At 42.5% G+C, this 18,106-nt stretch overlaps 1 protein-coding gene across 4 annotated transcripts in view; it reads right to left on the bottom strand.

Moving 5' to 3' along the window:
* Positions 1 to 16,486, bottom strand: part of LSM14A (LSM14A mRNA processing body assembly factor) — a 59,786-nt gene extending 43,300 nt beyond the window's left edge. For all 4 annotated transcript variants that reach the window (XM_003316259.7, XM_001154782.7, XM_054673276.2 and 1 more), the window contains exon 1: positions 15,848 to 16,486. In XM_003316259.7, coding sequence (XP_003316307.1) covers positions 15,848 to 15,968 — 121 coding nt within the window. In that variant the 5' untranslated portion in view covers positions 15,969 to 16,486. The remainder of the gene's footprint in view (positions 1 to 15,847) is intronic.
* Between the last annotated feature and the right edge of the window lie 1,620 nt (positions 16,487 to 18,106).

Here is an 18,106-nt window from a genome sequence, read left to right as displayed (position 1 = left end):
TATTAAACAGTAAGTACAGAAAATTTAAGAGGACAGAAAAGAAGCTTTTACGTGCTTGGTGCTTAGGGTGAGTATTAAAGAAGAATCCAGTGAGGGGCACTCTAGAAAGAGGTACAACATGTGCCCCCCTGCCCCCTGCAAAGCATTAGGACAAGCAGGGCGACAGGGAGGGAAGATCTCTGCTAAACTTAGATTTTTATCCAGAAAGAAACGTAGTCATTAAAAATTTTTTAGGGTCGGGCGCAGTGGCTCACGCCTGTAATCCCAGCACTTTGGGAGGCCGAGGCGGGTGGATCACGAGGTCAGGAGTTCGAGACGAGCCTTGCCAAGATAGTGAAACCCCGTCTCTACTAAAAATACAGAAATTAGCTGGGTGAGGTGGTGCACGCCTGTAGTCCCAGCTGCTTGGGGGGCTGAGGCAGGAGAATCGCTTGAACCTGGGAGGCGGAGGTTGTGGTGAGCCAAGATTGTGCCATTGTACTCCAGCCTGGGCAACAAGAGCGAAACTCTGTCTAAAAAAAAAAAAAAAAAAAAAAAAAAAAAAAATTTTAGGAAGGACATCAGCTAGATCTGTGTTTCAGGAAAAAAAAAAAAACAAAACCACCACCAGCAGTGGCCATGTAAATACTGTAAATAGTTTTTACGATTGAGAAATTATTGGAGGAGGCTAGATTCAAAGCAAGAAGCAACGATTTCCTAAATCATGGAGGGTGACAATAAAGATTGAGAAAGGGGATGGGTATGAGGACAAGTCAGAAACAAGAACTTGAGAATACATAAGAAGAAAAAACACAAAGGATACAAGATTTTACACTGACTTAACATTTGGTGAGTACTTACTATATGCTAAATACTATAATATGTATTAATTTAGTTAACTCTCACAGGAATTCTGTATAGTACAAGTGGTTATTATTCTCATAAAGAATAAAAAAAGATATAACAATAGAGTGAAGATCAAAGAAAGCTTCTTTGGCAACATAAACATTTGAATTGAGATTTAGCGATGAATATGGGACAGGAGCAGGGTGAAGTCAGAAGGATGACCTGTATGTTCAAGGAACAAAAAGGGAAAGAGAAGTAAAGGGCAGAGGGGATGTGTGCTATGAAATAAAGCTGAATAAGCACCAAAGAGTGGGGTAAGGATTCCAGTTTTTCTAAGAATAGAAAGCCACTAAAAGGTTTTAAGAAAGCAACTGGAGGCCGGGTGCGGTGGCTCGCACCTGTAATCCCAGCACTTTGGGAGGTGGAGATGGGGGATCACCTGAGCTCAGGAGTTCGGGACCAGCCTGGCCAACACAGTAAAACCCTGTCTCTACTAAAAATAGAAAAATTAGCTAGGCATGGTGGCAGGCGCCTGTAATCCCAGCTACTCAGGAGGCTGAGGCAGGAGAATCACTTGAACCCAGGAGGCAGAGGTTGCAGTGAGCCAAGATAGCACCATGGCACTCAAGCCTGGACAACAAAAGTGAAACTTCGTCTCAAAAAAAAAAAAAAAAAAAAAAAAGCAACTTGATTTTGTGTTTTGAAAAGATTACTTGTGCTATAGTGTGGCCCATACTGTAGAAAGAGGGACCATGGTGGACCATCTAAGAGGTGACGAAAACCTGGGCTGGGGAAGATACAGACAAGTAGCAGATAGAGTCAAAAGCATTTGGGAGGTAAAATCCAAAGAAATGAATGAATACAGAGTATGAGTGAAAGGGACAAATTTCAGGTGTCTGGTTTGGGCATTCACTGTTCACTCCAACGTGTGACGCGAACTCTCCTTAGAAATCCTACCAAGTTCATAGCTTGAATGCACTTTCCCTAACCATGGGCATTCATTTACGTATCTGCTGGATAGGAAGATGGCAAAGGGTGGCTATAGCTACCAAGAGTCTAGACTCTAAATAGTACCTTCTATGGAACTAGCATAGAGTTAATAAGTAAATAATTTAAAAGGCATCACACCACACAGAAGTTAACAAATAATGTCAATTAGGAGACTAAACTGTGCTCTATTTTGACTAACCAATTAGCTAAAGGAATGAACTCCTCACTCTTTAAAAGAGGGTATCTCCCCCATGTGCACTCAATAAGTAATTGTTCAGTGAGGACTCCTCACATACTAGTCACTCTCACTGGGGAACTATGTATCGGGAAATTGGACAGCGACCCACGTCACTGTTAAAAGAGCATACACCCCGGCCAGGCGCAGCGGCTCATGCCTGTAATCCCAGCACTTTGGGAGGCCGAGGTGGGCAGATCTCATGAGGTCAGGAGTTCAAGACCAGCCTGGCCAACATGATGAAACCCCATCTCTACTAAAAACACAAATATTACCCGGGCGTGGTGGTGGGTGCCTGTAATCCCAGCTACTTGGGAGGCTGAGGCAGGAGAATCGTTTGAACCTGGGAGGCAGAGGTTGCAGTGAGCTGAGACTGTACCATTGCGCTCCAGCCTGGGCAACAAGAGCAAAACTCCATCTCAATAACAAAACAAAACAAACAAACAAAAAAAGAGCATATGCCAGCTAAAGAAAGCAATCATTCTAGACTTGTGTTTACAAATTTCAGTAAAAATAAAAGGGCCACATGAGGACTAGCCAGACTGAAAGGAGATCAAGACTGACAATCAGAGCTCACAGTGCCCATGCAAATCAATTCAATACAGGAAAGAAGAGAAAATTTTATTAAAATCTAACAAGAGCAGGCTGTAAAAGAAAAGAGAAGTAAATAGAAAACAAAAAGCCAACTTTGGTGTTTTTATACGTATGCTTATATATGCACTGCGTATCTCTACAACAGTATGGAAAGAAACTGCACTTTTCACTGAGTATGTTTTTCAAATGTTTTTATCACGTGCAATGATTCTCTACTTAAACACAAATATTTTAAAGAAACACACATCTCCACCACACATACCCACAAAAACTCAATAGAAGCATCAAACAGAAGGGACACTAGTGAATGCCAAATCGGTGAATCAGAAGACTGGTTTGAGGAACTCTCTCAGAATCTACAGCAGAAAGCGTTAAAAGCTGGAAAACAAAATAAACAACATGGAGCATAAATGTTTAAAATGGACTGTCAATAGGAGTTCCACAATGAGAAGCAATATCAAAGAATAACAAGTTTTCCTGAGCTAAAGAAAGGCTTGATTCTTGGGATCAACATGCATTCCTTACAAGACAGGAATGTTGGAAGAAAAAAGCCCTACAAGAGTTCCAGTGGGAACTGTGTGGGAAAGCCCACCAATAACTACATTCTTTACATACAAAACAGAATCGGACTGGTATCTAATGTCTCACATGCAGCAGTAAATGCTAGCAGACAATGGAACAATGTGGAAGATACCAGGTAATGCAAAATATTAACACAGAGAGAACAAAAGAGGTATCAGCAGACATGCAGCTCAGAATAACAATCCACAGAAATTTTCTCTGTTGTAAAAAAAAATTTCAGACAAAATTAATAGTGTTGAGCTGTAAAATAAGAACTCAGGGCCAGGCATGGTGACTCACGCCTGTAATCCCAGCACTTTGGGAAGTCGAAGCGGGAGGATCACTTGAGGTCAGTTTGAGACCAGCCTGGCCAACATAGTGAAACCCCATCTCTACTAAAAAACACAAAAATTAGCTGGGTGTGGTGGCACACACCTGTAATCCCAGCTACTTGGGAGGCTGAGGCAGAAGAATCACTTGAACCTGGGAGGCGGAGGTTGAAGTGAGCTGAGATCACGCTACTGCACTCCAGACTGGGTGACAGAGCAAGACTCTGTCTCAAAAAAAACAAAAAACGAAAAACAAAAACAAAAAACAAAAAAGCCCCCTCAGTTTTATCTAAGTCAACATTGCTAATAAAACTGCTCTTAAGGGATTCTAAAAATAGAAGCAATGTAATAATAACAATCTGTAACCTAAACCCCAAATTAGATAAAACCTGGAAAATGGGACAAAGGGAGAAAAGTGAAAAGAGATGTTAAAACTTTTAACTTAGGCATAAGCAAAGGTAGCTTGTATTTATCTGGGTCTTGGAAAATTAAAGACATCTATGAACCCTCTCCCCAAATGTTTCTGTATGTAAATAAAAATTGCTTATAACTTCAGGGGATCAAGACTCCCTGAAATCTACCATGAACTCCATGTAATGAATCTATTATAGATAATGGCTAATTACTCCAATTGATAATTGATATAGAGAAATACAGTTGTTTGAAATTTAAGGTTTCTAAAAATGCAAGAATGTTTTAATATTAGGAAATCAATTTAATAATTTACATATTAAAAGCAAAGGAAAGGCTGGGCACAGTGGCTCATGCCTATAATTCCAGCACTTTGGAAGGCCGAGGCAGGTGGATCACCTGAGGTCAGGAGTTCGAGACCAGCCTGGACAACATGGTGAAACCCCGTCTCTTAAAAATACAAAAATTAGCTGGCATGGTGGTGCATGCCTGTCATCCCAGCTACTCAGGAGGCTGAGGTAGGAGAATCACTTGAACCCGGGAGGCAGAAGCTGCAGTGAGCCAAGATTGCGCCATTGCACTCCAGCCTGGGTGACAACTGTAAAACTCCGTCTCAAAAAAAAAAAAAAAAAAAAAAAGCAAAGGAAAGTCTAGAAAAGAAAGTAGATCAGAGGTTGCCTAGGACTGGGGGTCGTAGGCAGCTACTGACTAAACATCGACAAAGAAGCTTCTTGAGTTGATGGAATTGTTAGAAAACTGGACTGTGGTGATGGATACACAACTTTCACTGGACTGCACACTTACAGTGGGTGAATTTTATAGTATGTAACTTATACCCAATAAAGTTAAAAGTTAATAAGTTAAACTTATACCCCAAAACTTATACCCTTCATCCCAATTACTTCAATCTTCTAGTTTCCATTGTGCCTGTTGATGTCAACTCCTGAGCCTTTTAGGAGTTTGGGGTGAAAGTCAAGGTACATCTTGGCTTTTCCCACTGACTACTTAGGTTGTGGCTCTCAACTTTGCTAAGTCATTTAAACTCATCTATTTGCTTTTCAACCTTCCAAACTGTGTTGATGTTGTCTCATTTCCAAATCTGTTTTGTCCTTTATGGGTTTATGTTTTTTTTTTTTTTTTTTTTGAGACGAACTCGCTCTGTCACCCAGACTGGAGTGCAATAGCACGATCTCAGCTCACTGTAACCTCTGCCTCCTGGGTTCAAGCGATTCTCCTGCCCCAGCCTCCCAAGTAGCTGGGATTACAGGTGCACACCACCACAACTGGCTAATTTTTGTATTTTTAGTAGAGACGGGGTTTCACCATGTTGGTCAGGCTGATCTTGAACTCCTGACCTCGTAATCCTCCTGCCTCGGCCTCCCAAAGTGCTGGGATTACAGGCGTGAGCCACTGCGCCCGGCCGGGTTTATGTATTTTTTAAAAGTCCCTCTCACGTAGTTTTGATAGGATTTATCAACAGGAAGGAAAAGTAAAAGCATGTCCAGTTTGCTATCTTTACCCAATGGTTTAAATTTAATGTTGACTCTCTAAGCTGCTTTCAGTTGAGCATTCTTCCTTATGGCTGTTTTTATATTTTAATCTCCAAATGATAAAACCAAGAGACAGATATGAAAATATGATATAAGAGTGAAAAAGCAGGGTGGAGGATAAACGCATCCATGAGGAATTAAAAACGACAACAACAAGGCTGGGGAGCAGGAGGCAAGACAGAAATTATCTGAGATGGAGCTAGAAAGAGGAGGGGGAGAGGGGAGGGAGGGCGTGTCAGAGGTAGAGAGAATGAATGGATTTCTTAGATTTAAAGAGAGTTGACTCTTTTTTTTTTTTTTTGAGATGGAGTCTCACTGTCGCTTAGACTGGAGTGCACTGGTATAATCTCGGCTCACTGCAAGCTCCGCCTAGCGGGTTCACACCATTCTCCTGCCTCAGCCTCCCTAAGAGCTGGGACTACAGGTGCCTGCCACCACACTTGGCTTTTTTTTTTTTTTTGGTATTTTTAGTAGAGACGGGGTTTCACCATGTTAGCCAGGATGGTCTCAATCTCCTGACCTTGTGATCTGCCCGCCTTGGCCTCCCAAAGTGTTAGGATTACAGGCATAAGCCACCGCGCCCGGCCGAGAGTTGACTCTTCAGATTCACAAGGTCCACAGAGAAACACTCAGAGGAAAAATCAAACCAAACCAAAAAACAAACAAACAACAACAACAACAACAACAACAAACCAGTGTGATCACATTTGTGAATTCCAGGAATAGAGAATTCTAAATAAAAGCTTCCAGAGAGAAAAGTGACTGAGAGTCAGACTGGCATCAGCAACCCCAGAATATTAGAAGAACAAAAAGCAGTAACTTCAAAGTTCCACAGAAAAAAGACTCTTAATTTGGAAATACATAGCCAACCAACCAGTCAAGCACAAGAAAACATAGGTTCACTAAGAAAATTTGTCACCTACATTTTCCATGTATTTTATTTTTTAATTACAAAGATTCACTCAAGTAAAATTGGGAGGAGGAGAAAGAATCAACTGAGAGGTCAATATTGGAAACAAGAAACAGGAATCTGAGTATCTCTGAATGGACTAGTGAGAGATAATGGACCAGGGTAGTAGGGGTGGTCAGAGGTCAAATTCTGCATCTAGTTTGAAAGCAGAGCTGATAGGTTCGGATCACATGAGGTGAGACAGAGAGAGAGGAATTAAGGATGGCTCCAAGGTGTTTGGTCTTACCAACTAGAATAGAACTGTCATTTGATTAGATGGGGAAGGCTGATGGAGGAACAGGTTTGGAGCATGCTGAATTGAGATTCTAGCAGACTTCCCTACAAGTAGAGATGTTAAAGAGGCAATGGATATACAAGTCAGGAGTTCAGAGGAGAAATTCAGGCTAGAGATAGGAGTCAGTGATATACAGGTAGTATTTGAAACCAGGAACTAGATGGATGAGATCATCAAAAGAATGCAGATGATTAAATAAATGCTAACAGACAGAGAGAAAAGGGGAGATAACTGAGCCCTGGAGCTCTCCCAACATTTGGCGGCTTACAAGTTCAATCAGCCAAGGAGATTGAGAGGTAACCAGTGAGATATGAGGAAAAAAATGGCATACGATCAAGTTAAGAAAATGCTTCACAGAGAACAGACTAACTGTACCACGTAATGCTGACTGGTGAAGTAGAATGAGACTAAGAACTAACTACTGGATTTGGTAACATGGAAATCTTTGGTAATTTTGATAAGAAAACTTCATATGTAGGAATAAAAACCTTAGTAAACAGGGCTCAAAAATGAATGAACACAAGTGGTGTAGACAACTTCTTCAAGGGGTTTCGCTATAAAGGGAAGGATAGAAATGGGGTAATCATTAGAAAAGAGGAAATTCAGTTCAAGTACAGTGGGGTTTTTTGGTTGTTCTTAAGATAGAAGAAATAACTGCCTATCTGTAAGCAGACAGAAAGATACGTTAGGGAAGGAAAAACTGAGGAGAGTAGAGAACTGCTGGAGCAATGTTCTTGAATCACCAAGAGGGGACAAATGCTGCACAAGTGGAAGGGTGGTCTTAGACAGAAATAAGAACAGTTTATCCATATTGATCAGAAAAAAACATAGAAGTCTGGGGAACAGATGCAGGTAACTGGGTATGTGAGGGGTAAGTTTATCAAAATTATCTTTCGTTTGCTGTTCTTTTCTCAGTTAACTGCTATAGAAGGCACGGTTAAGGGGCTGAAAGTGAATATGGGGGAGGTGTTGGAGGCTTGAGGAAAATGAATGGAATAGCCATGTAGAAAAGTGAAATGGATTATGGAAGTATAGTGTGACTGCTAGGAAGTGACCATGACTGCGGAGGCTAGCCAACATAAATTTAGAGTGAGGCTGGTCAGCACATCTGTGTTAATATAATCAGGGTTGTGATTTCTTGTATAAGACAGCAAGAGGGGAATGGGGTAGGGGCTGAGGGAATGTGTACTGGCTGTCGTGGTTGCTCATGGAGTTGAAGCAGGATAAGGAAGTAAAGTTATGAGGGGAATGAGAGGACAGTGAAAGGCAGTAAGATGACGGTAGATTACAGTAGGTGTGAATGACTGACAGAGTTGGGCTACTAGAGAGACTGAGCACCTAGACAGAGAGGGAGATCGTGGTGGGAAATAACATGGGACAGCTATTCTCTATTAAGCACCAACATTAAACTAGTTACTTCTTTTATATCACCTCATTTAATTATGAGAATGACTCTGAAAGATGGGATTATCCATCCCTATTGAAAAGATGAAGAAGTTAAAGCTAAGGTTAAATAACTTGTCCAAGACCAAAAAGCTGCTAAGTATTCCAACTGGCATTTTGGGTCGCATTTTCTTCCAGAAAAAAACAAACAAACAAAAAACCCTACAAAACTAGAATAAGGCCCTTGGGAATAAATTATTTTACAGACCAACTCACACTTTGTCCACTAAAAAACTTACTTCAAGCCGGACACTGTGGCTCACACCTGTAATCCCAGCACTTTGGGAGGCCAAGGCAGGCAGATCACTTGAGCCCAGGAGTTAGAGACCGACCTGGGCAGCATGGCAAAACCCTGTATCTACAAAAAACAGAAAATTAGCTGGGTGTGGTGGTGTGTGCCTGTGGTCCCAGCTACTTGGGAGGCTGAGGCAGGAGGATTACCTGAGCCCAGAGAGGTCCAGGCTGTGATCGTGCCACTGCACTCCAGCCTGGGCAACAGAGTGAGACTCTTGTCTCAAAACAACAACAACAAAATTTACTTCAATGGTACCTAGTTTTTAAAACAGCTAATTAATATATTATTTTATAGCATCATGAGAGAAAGACAAACTGTTTCTTTTTGCAAGCATCTTCTAGCACGGAGTAATTAAATTCAAGTTAAACTATCTGTAGTTACTGCTATTATTACTGTGGCACTGAGTTAAATACAAAACTCCTACTATGTATCATGCACAGATAAGATTTCTTTTTTCTTCCTACTTCCTTCCTTCTACTATTTTTTTTCTTCAGTTTTATGCTGTTTTCTTTACTTCCGACTTAGAAAATCATGGCTTACCTTACTTACCCCTACTAGAAAATGAACAGTTTCTGGCACCTGACTTCAGACTCCCAGAATTACCAAGTATTTCTGTGGACTATGTAACAATAATAAACTGTTTCCAAGGCTCCAAGTACTGGCAACATCACTAAATAGGGCAACAAAAAGAAACTGTGGCTTGAAGTTTCACTAGATCTTTGTCATTTTAGATAGTAATTTTGTGAATTGCTAGATTTAGATCCCCAAGTAATGCAAGAAATCAAATAAAGCACCCCACAAGTATTTTATCCATCACACAAAGCTCTTCCACTCTCTCCAATAAGGTAATAGTTTATGACTATGTGACTAACATCAAGAAATAGATAAATTATGCCAATGAGCCAGACTTAGCAGATAATTAAAGAAATCTGTTAACAATTTACTTGTTCTTCTATTCTTCCACCAATCTCTTGATTTTAAGAACAACTTATTTTAAAGGCAAGTGGCTTATATAATCGTTCTTCACAAAGTCTCTTTTCCCAGTGCAGTAGCAACCTGGTTTCCATTTGAATGATTATCCAGGTAAGCTAACTAAATGTAAGAATTTATTTTTTATAAGAATTTCATTCATTTTAGCCTATTTAGGCATCCTACTCACTTATAGACGTAGGTGCAAACACAACTGGAACTATTCCATAAAATATTCATACATGTCACCACTGTGTAATTTCTTCCTACACCCTGAATGGAGGCTTCCTTTAAACTTTAAATGAAAATTATAATTGAGCTTGAGTCACAAAGAGTTTACCTCCCCAATAATGTTAATTATGTCACTAGATTTCATCCTCTTGCATCCCTACTCACTGAAATTCTTCAAGATTTCTTAATGTGAGGCAGGATAATTTAATTTTATAGGGAAATGCAATTGTGAACATGGAAAAGCATTATTTGGAGGTATACCCAAGATACTTCTACAAGAACAATAAGCTAAAATGCTAAATCATTTCCATTTACTCACTAACTAAACAACCTTTCATACCAGGAGCTCAGAGTCTGGAGGTGAGGGGGAAGGTGAAGACAGACAATAAACACATATGCAAATAAGCAAAGAAGATTACGTGTAAGTCATGATGAGTGCTGAGAAGAAAATAAATTAAGAGCTGTGACACAGACTACAAACTGCAACAAACTGCAGAAACAAACTGCAACACAGATCATCTATAAACATACATAGCAGATTGACATCAAAGCCTTTCTGGGTTGCCTTTATGACTTCTTGACACATGCTTAGGTTCCGAGGATCAAAGCCCCTCAAACTTACCTGTTTCACTTTTTAGAACTAAAGCTAGTCTGTGACATCTCTAGCAGAAAATAAGGCACATCAACCATTTCACAGCACCTCTGCAATTAGGCTTTTGATTATATGGTGTGATAACTTATCCACACTGCAACATTTTCAAAAGAGAAAACAGATTATTATTATTATTATTATTTTGTGGTTTTTTTTTTTTGAGACAGAGTCTCGCTCTGTTGCCCAGGCTAGAGTACAGTGGTGTGATCTTGGCTCACTCTAACCTTCGCCTTTCAGGTTCAAGCAATTCTCCTGCCTCAGCCTCTCAAGTAGCTGGGATTACAGACATGCACCAGCACGCCCAGCTAATTTTTGTATTTTTAGTAGAGACGGGGTTTCGCCATGTTGGCCAGACTGGTCTCGAGCTTCTGACTTCAGGTGATTCGCGGCCTGCCTCAGCTTCCTGAAGTGCTGGGATTACAGGCTATCATTGTTATTTTTAAAGACAAGGTCTTGTTCTATGTTTCAGGCTGGAGTGCAGTGGCATGATCACAGCTCCTCTTGGGCTCAAGCAATCCCCCTGCCTCAGCCTCCCAAGTGGCTGGGACGACAGACATGCATGCCACCATGCTTGGCTAATGCACTTTTTAAAATTTTTTGTAGAAATGGAGTCTCCCTATATTGCCGAGGCTGGTTTTGAACTCCTGGGCTCAAGCAATACCCCGGCCTTGACCTTTTGGAAATGTTGGGATTACAGGCCTGAGTCACCCTGCCCAGCCGGGATGTTTTTAATAATTATGCCAGAGCAGGCACAAACAAGGACTTTCCACCAGGGCAAACTAGGCCATATGGTCACCCTAATTATATACCACATCAAATGTAAATAGTCAAAAATTTCAAGAGTAGTTTATAGTTCCAGATATATTTAAATTATAATATCCAAGCCCTAAATTATAATATGGACAATATAAACCAAGTGAATCCCTTACTAAATGTAAAGCTCTGAATATCTCACATTGTACACAAAATCAATTTCAGATGCATTATAAACGTCAATGTGAAAAAGCAAAGCACAAAAAGGTTTAAAGATAATCAAAGTATCTCTATGATGTTTTAAAAAAAGAAACACTAGCCATAAAAAACTGATGAACATGTTTACATTAAAATGAAGAACTTCTGTTAATTTAAAGAAACTACTAAATGGAAAAAATGTTTGCAATATATATATCCAACAATGGAGATATATTCAGAATACAACTCTAGAAAAAGACGCGTTTCAATTTAAAAAAGGAAAAGATTTCAAAGGCATTTTATGAAAAATGAAATCCAAACACCCAGATATGAAAAACTGGTCAGCCCCATTTAGTAATGAGGGAAATGATTAAAACTAAATACAACTACATACCCACCAGGATTGGCTAGAATTGAAATATATGATACCACGTATGGTTGTTGGTAAGGGATATGAAACAAGAACTCTTACATACTAATAAATGAAGTAAAAACCACTAAACAACTACTTTGAAAAACTACCTGGCATTACCTGATAAAGACCAACATTCCCCATGTTCTTGCAATTCAAATTCTAAGTATATAATCTCAAGAAAACTACATAAACATGCACCAGTGCACTTAAACAGAAATGTTCATAAAAGCATTGTTTATAATAGCCCCAAACTGCAAACAATCTAAATGCAATATCCAAAACAATGGCAGAAGGAATAAACTTGTGTTATATTCATGATGGAATATTATGAAACAATAAAAGCTAAAAATAAAATATATACAACACAATCCTATTTACATAAAGTTAAAAATGGGCAAAATTAAACTCTATTATTTAGAGATGTAAACTTACATGGTAAAACTATAAATGTCAGAAGAACATTTATATCTAGCTTAAATTAAGATGGTGATAGTTGTGATGGGAAAATATAGGTGGTGCGAGGCTTCTGGGATGCTGGCAATGTCTGTCTTGCCCTGGGTGGTGGTTACAAAGATGTTTGTTTAAAAATATTTCATTTTTATCTTATGTATCTTTTCAGCCTGTGTAGTTAGGTTTCCCAATAACACTCTCCCTGAGAAATTAAAAAAAAAAAAGTTCAAAAGAGAATGCTAAGACTGTTACTCAAAGAGATTAACTCTTAATCCATAGTTTAAAAACAGTAACAGGGATCTCTACATCCAAATACACACTGTATTATAAATTCCATGAATAAACTTTTGGCTTCAGGCCGGGTGCAGTGCCTCACACCTGTAATCCCAGCACTTTGGGAGGCCAAGGTGGGTGGATCATCTGAGGTCAGGAGTTTGAGACCAGCCTGGCCAACACGGTGAAACCCCATCTCTACTCAAAATACAAAAATTAGCCAGCTGTGGTGGGCGCCTGTAGCCCCAGCTACTCGGAAGGCTGTGGCAGAACTGCTTGAACCCGGGAGGTGGAGGCTGCAGCGAGCCAAGATCGCACCACTGCACTCCAGCCTGGGCAAGAGCAAGACTCTGTCTCAAAACAACAACAACAAAAAAAACGCAAACAAAACAAAACAAACACTTTTGGCTTTAATCTTTTAGACTACCATTCTTCGTTCAAATTTTGAAATGGAAGGTGAAATTTTCTGATATCGAATTACTCAACAAGTCATGTAAATTTTAAAATTTTAAGATTGAACTCCTTGCTTCTAATCTTGAAATCTGAAATGTGTCCAGTATTGACTAGACAGTTATAATGTAGTTTTCGATTAGATAATATCATGTAGACTAATATATAAAGGTTTGATAATGTCAGTTTTTGCGAACATAATCAAATTCCCCAAACTGGTTACACATTTAACTCACGTTGCTTAAGAAAAAGCAGCCGGGTGCGGTGGCTCATGCCTGTAATCCCGGCATTTTGGGAGGCCGAGGCAGGTGGATCACTTGAGGTCAGGAGTTCAAGACCAGCCTGGCCAATATGGTGAAAGCCTGTCTCAACTAAAAAATACAAAAATTAGCCAAGCGTGGTGGCACATGCCAGTAATCCCAGCTACTCAGGAGGCTGAGGCAGGAGAATTGCTTGAACTTGGAAGGCAGAGGTTACAGGGAGCCAGGATTGTGCCACTGCGCTCCGGCCTGGGCAACAGAGTGAGACGCCATCTCAAAAAGAAAAAGAAAAAGCATATAATGATGTGGGATGAAATATCAAAGCCATGAGTACAAACATAAATTCAATGATTAAAAAAATTTTTCACTGCTATATTCATATATTTATCAAGTCATGACACAAAGAACAAATTTATATTTTATGTCATTATGTCATATGAATTTAACCATTACAGACTAATGAAATACTGACTCTAAAAGCTGCTGAAAAGTTTTTAAAATGTGGGTTGTTAAAATGTAGACTTTTGGGGTTCCTGCATAAAAGGATATGTTCATAGTTTTTAAAAAAGAACAAAAATACTTTAAAATTTTCAAATGTATTTTTTTTCTTTGTGAGGAATAAAGGTAACACAGCCAACTTATTGAGTCACTAAGCTGGCAAGACACTTTTAAATTCAGATTAGGTAAAGCAATACTTTAAAACAAATTTATTAAACCACTTTAATGAGAAATTATTTTCAACCCATATCTGGCTCTCACCCAGCACTTTTCATAATTTCATAAAGAGAGGCTTTTTCATAATTTCAAAAAGCCAGAAAAACACTATACAGCTAAGTAACTATTGTATAAAAAATATAAAAATAAATTCAAAATAAGGCCAAGCAAAAACTAAGTTACTTAAGAAGCATCACTGGGAAAGTCTTTAATAAACACCAAATACCATCCATCATACATCCTATAGCCGATTTCTAAGCGCTAAGTCTACAGGTGTTTTAATGAGGTAATGTGTCACTGCATAATGTTTCACAAGGTGAAGAGGGAAATGTGGGGGTACTCCCTGGTTTTTCATACTACTTTTAAAATTAGACTTGGTGATTTTAAAAAGTGTATAATTCAATGATCTTCAGCAAATTTGCAGAGTTGTGCAACTATCACCATCTCGTACTACTCCTTTATGGTGTACAGTTCTATAACATCAAAAGGTTCCCTACCCAGGTATAAGATTTGTCCCAACACCAGGGCTATTAAAAAGATTTACCAGAGGCTGGGCGTGGTGGCTCATGCCTGTAATCCCAGCACTTTGGGTGGCCGAGGCGGGTGGATCACCTGAGGTCAGGAGTTCGAGACCAGCCTGGCCAACATGGTGAAACCCCGTCTCTACTAAAAATACCAAATTAGCCAGGGGTGGTGGCAGGCGCCTATAATCCCAGCTACTTGGGAGGCTGAGGCAGGAGAATCACTTGAACCCGGGAGGCGGACGTTCCAGTGAGCCGAAATCATTGCCTTTGCACTCCAGCCTGGGCAAAAAGAGCTAAACTCCATCTTAGAAAAATAAATAAATAAATAAATAAATAAAGGATTTACCAGAGCATCCAAGAAATATTATTAAATACTTGATCCCGTGAAACCACTCCCCTATCAGTTAACGATTTTTAAAATTTTACAGATTTCGAAAATCTTCTTCTTTATCCTTGGACCTAACCTATCCAGAGGGTCCCTAACCATGCTATGCAGTTCCCACCTCTACCAGAAGTGCTGGGAAAATCACCTAGGTTATCTAGCTTCCCTCAAAGTATTTTACACTGTTGTGAGATTTCCTTTAAGATTCAGGAGCTAAAGTTTATTTTCTTTCTGGTTTCCTGGCGGAGCAAAGGCTCTGCACGTGTGAACGGAAACAAAACCCACACAGACTCTAGGGATGCCAAATATTAACACTGTGGGTAGGGGCACCTTCCTTCTCGGCCGAATTCCCTTTCCCAGAGAGCCTCCAGAGGGATCAGTCAACGCCCACTGAGCCTGGATCAAAGGTCAAGCTTGCCTGGTCAAGAAGGATCCTGGATCAAGCTTGAACCCGTTTCCAGAAACAGGGGCGCCAGGGCAGCAGCAAGCATTTTTACCACGCGCCCTAATGAGAGGGTTGCACAACAGGCTTTGAGGATTCCGGTTTAACAGGTAAATACCAACAGAGGATGAGCCGAGGGAGATGGGATCTGCTCCACGGCATCGATGGCATTTCGAGAATGTCTGCGTCGCAGAGCAAACCCAAAGTTTTAGCACATTACTCAAGAGTTCACCAGAGGAAGATCGCCACGAATTGAAATGAACAAAGTGAGAAAATGGGTGCTGTGTAGTCAACGCATCCGCGATGAACTCAAGCTGGGCGGAAAAATTCTTTGAATACTCCGGCTTTGTTTTGTGCTAAGACGGCAGAAGCCCCGAATTTCGGAGTTGGAAGACGCGTACTTCAGGGCCGCCCGCCGCGCACTCAGTCCCGTAGTTCCCCGGGCTTCAGGCGCGGACATTCCGGGGGGCGGAAGCCAGGGAGCCGCGGGGAGGCCGCGGTCCGGCCCGCGACGCCGGGGCCCGGAGAAGGGAAGCGAGAGGCCTCCCGGAGCTCGACGGAGGGAGGGGAGGGAACGAGGAGGCTGCGGGCCGGAGCGGGGAGCAGCCCCGAGCGGCGCCCGGCCCGGCCCCCACCCTGAGGCCCGGTCCCGCGTACCTTTGGCAAGGGCTACGGTGGAGTTTTCGGTGTCGATGGTGTAGAGGATGCCCTCGTAGCGGATCTCCGCCTTGGAGATGAGGCTGATCTTGCTGCCGATGTAAGGGGTGCCCCCGCTCATGGCGCCGCCGCCGCCGCTCCTAGCTGCTCGCAGAGAGGCAGATCCCACGCCACTGTCGCCCGCTCCGCACGCCCGCTCGCTCGCTCCGTCGGCGCCTACAGCAGCCGCTTCAGACCCAACATGGCGGCGGCGCCGGCTCCGCTACCCTCCCCCAGCCTCCCGCCCTCAAGCCGCGGCGCGGCGGCGGCGGCGGCGGCAGCGGCGGCGGCGCGGGGCATGCTGGGAGGGCGAGGCCGCGCTCTCGCGAGACTTGGCCGGCTACTGGTGGCTCCCGGCTCATTCGTGGCCTCGGGAGTCCCGGCAGCGCTTCTTGGCCTGGACTACGGTGGTGGTCTTGGGGCCGCGTGAGAGGAACTTCGGGGACCGGCTGAGTGCCTCCTGGCACCCGCTTGCTGCGGGCTGGAGAGGAGGCGGGCGGCCCTCCTTTTGACTCAGGCCGTGGCCGCCTTGTCGTGGGTCCTGTGTCTTTGCCGACGCGGGGCCCCTGGCCTGGAGCGCTGCCCACCCGCCTCCGAGCTGTGGCGAGCCGCTGCTCATCCTTTTAAGACGCTGAACCTGCACCTCGTGGAGCTCCTGCGGCTCCATTACCGCAGTCATCGCCCAGGGAGCTTCCCCCGAGGCTGCCCCTGGAGCTGGGGCTCTCACAAGGACTCAAGTGTTTCAGCCCCTTCCTGTCCCGCTCATTCAGCCGGTCTGAACCAGTTTCATGGCTTGCAACGCCATTGTAACTCACTAATCCCAATTATCAGTATGTAGCTTGGATCAATTCCGTGAACCAGGGTTTCTGTCGAATCTCAAACGTTAAGGGTCCAAAGCCATGCTCCCTGTTTCCCCTCTAACCTGCTCCTTCACCACCGTTCCCGATTGATGTAAACGGTACCATTTTTACTCAGCTGCTCAGACTAAAAGCCGTGAGTCAGCCTTGCCCTGTCTTGCTTCCACATCTGTTCTGACTACACCTCTCCGTTATGTATACACAATATATCCTAAATCTGACTTCTCCTCATCTCCATTCCTACACTTCTCCCACAAGCCACGATTACTCGGGCTGAATTATTGCAGTAGCCTTCTGAAAGTTGCCTCTGTGTCAACTCTTGCTCCCAGTACTTTATTCTCAATACAGCAGCCAGAGAGATCTTCTTAAAATCTAACTCAGGGCTGGGCGCAGTGGCTCACGCCTGTACTCCCAGTACTTTGGGGGCCCGAGGCGGGCGCATCACCGGTCAGGAGTTCGAGACCAGCCTGGCCAACATGGTGAAACCCCGTCTCTACTAAAAATACAAAAAAATTAGCCAGGCGTGGTGGCGCGCGCCTATAGTCTCAGCTACTTGGGAGGCTGAGGCAGGAGAATTGCTTGAACCCAGGAGGCGGAGGTTGTGGTGAGCCGAGATTATGCCACTGCACTCCAGCCTGGGCGACAGAGCGAGACTCCGTCTCAAAAAAAAAAAAAAAAAAAAAAAAAAAATCTAACTCAGATCATGTCCTTCCTCTACTCACTCTACTGATCCCATGTTACACAGAGAGAAAACCAGACTTTGGTGTCTAAGGATATACAGGATTTAGCTTCTCGTTCTGTTCCAGTCGCGTCTAATTCGACCAGTACTTGAGTACTTTATTCCAGTCTCTGCTGAAGCATCACCTCCAGAGATGACGTCCCTGACAGCCTTGTTTAAAATAATACCACTCACATCACTCTACATCTCCTTAACTCAGCTTGTATTTTCTTTATAGCATGTATCTCTCTCAAGTATGTCTGTTTAATTATTTGTATGTATCTGTCTCCTTCACTAGAATGTAAACATTTTGAGATAGTGATGTTGTTTTGGTCGCTGCCGTATCATCAGGGGCTTAGTAACAGCACCTGGCACAGGGCAGCTGCTCAGTTAATATTTGCTGCATGAATGAACAGCAGGATGAAGGCAGAGCACAGGCAGGACGGTGAGCTGAGTGAGCAAATGGCGAGAAGCCTGGCATCATAAGAGAGGGACACAGGAGAGAGACAGAGCTCTGATGGGGCTGGTGCACAGTGGCTACAAAGAAAGGTTTGGAAATCCCTGTTTCAGTACAAGGTCCTTGCGAGGAAGTTGAATTATTTGTTTTCGTTTTTTTGAGACAGTCTCACTCTGTCACTCGGGATG

Source organism: Pan troglodytes, chromosome 20 (genome assembly GCF_028858775.2).
Source record: "Pan troglodytes isolate AG18354 chromosome 20, NHGRI_mPanTro3-v2.0_pri, whole genome shotgun sequence".
Lineage (NCBI taxonomy): Eukaryota > Metazoa > Chordata > Mammalia > Primates > Hominidae > Pan > Pan troglodytes.
This window is presented reverse-complemented; position numbering and strand designations above follow the sequence as displayed.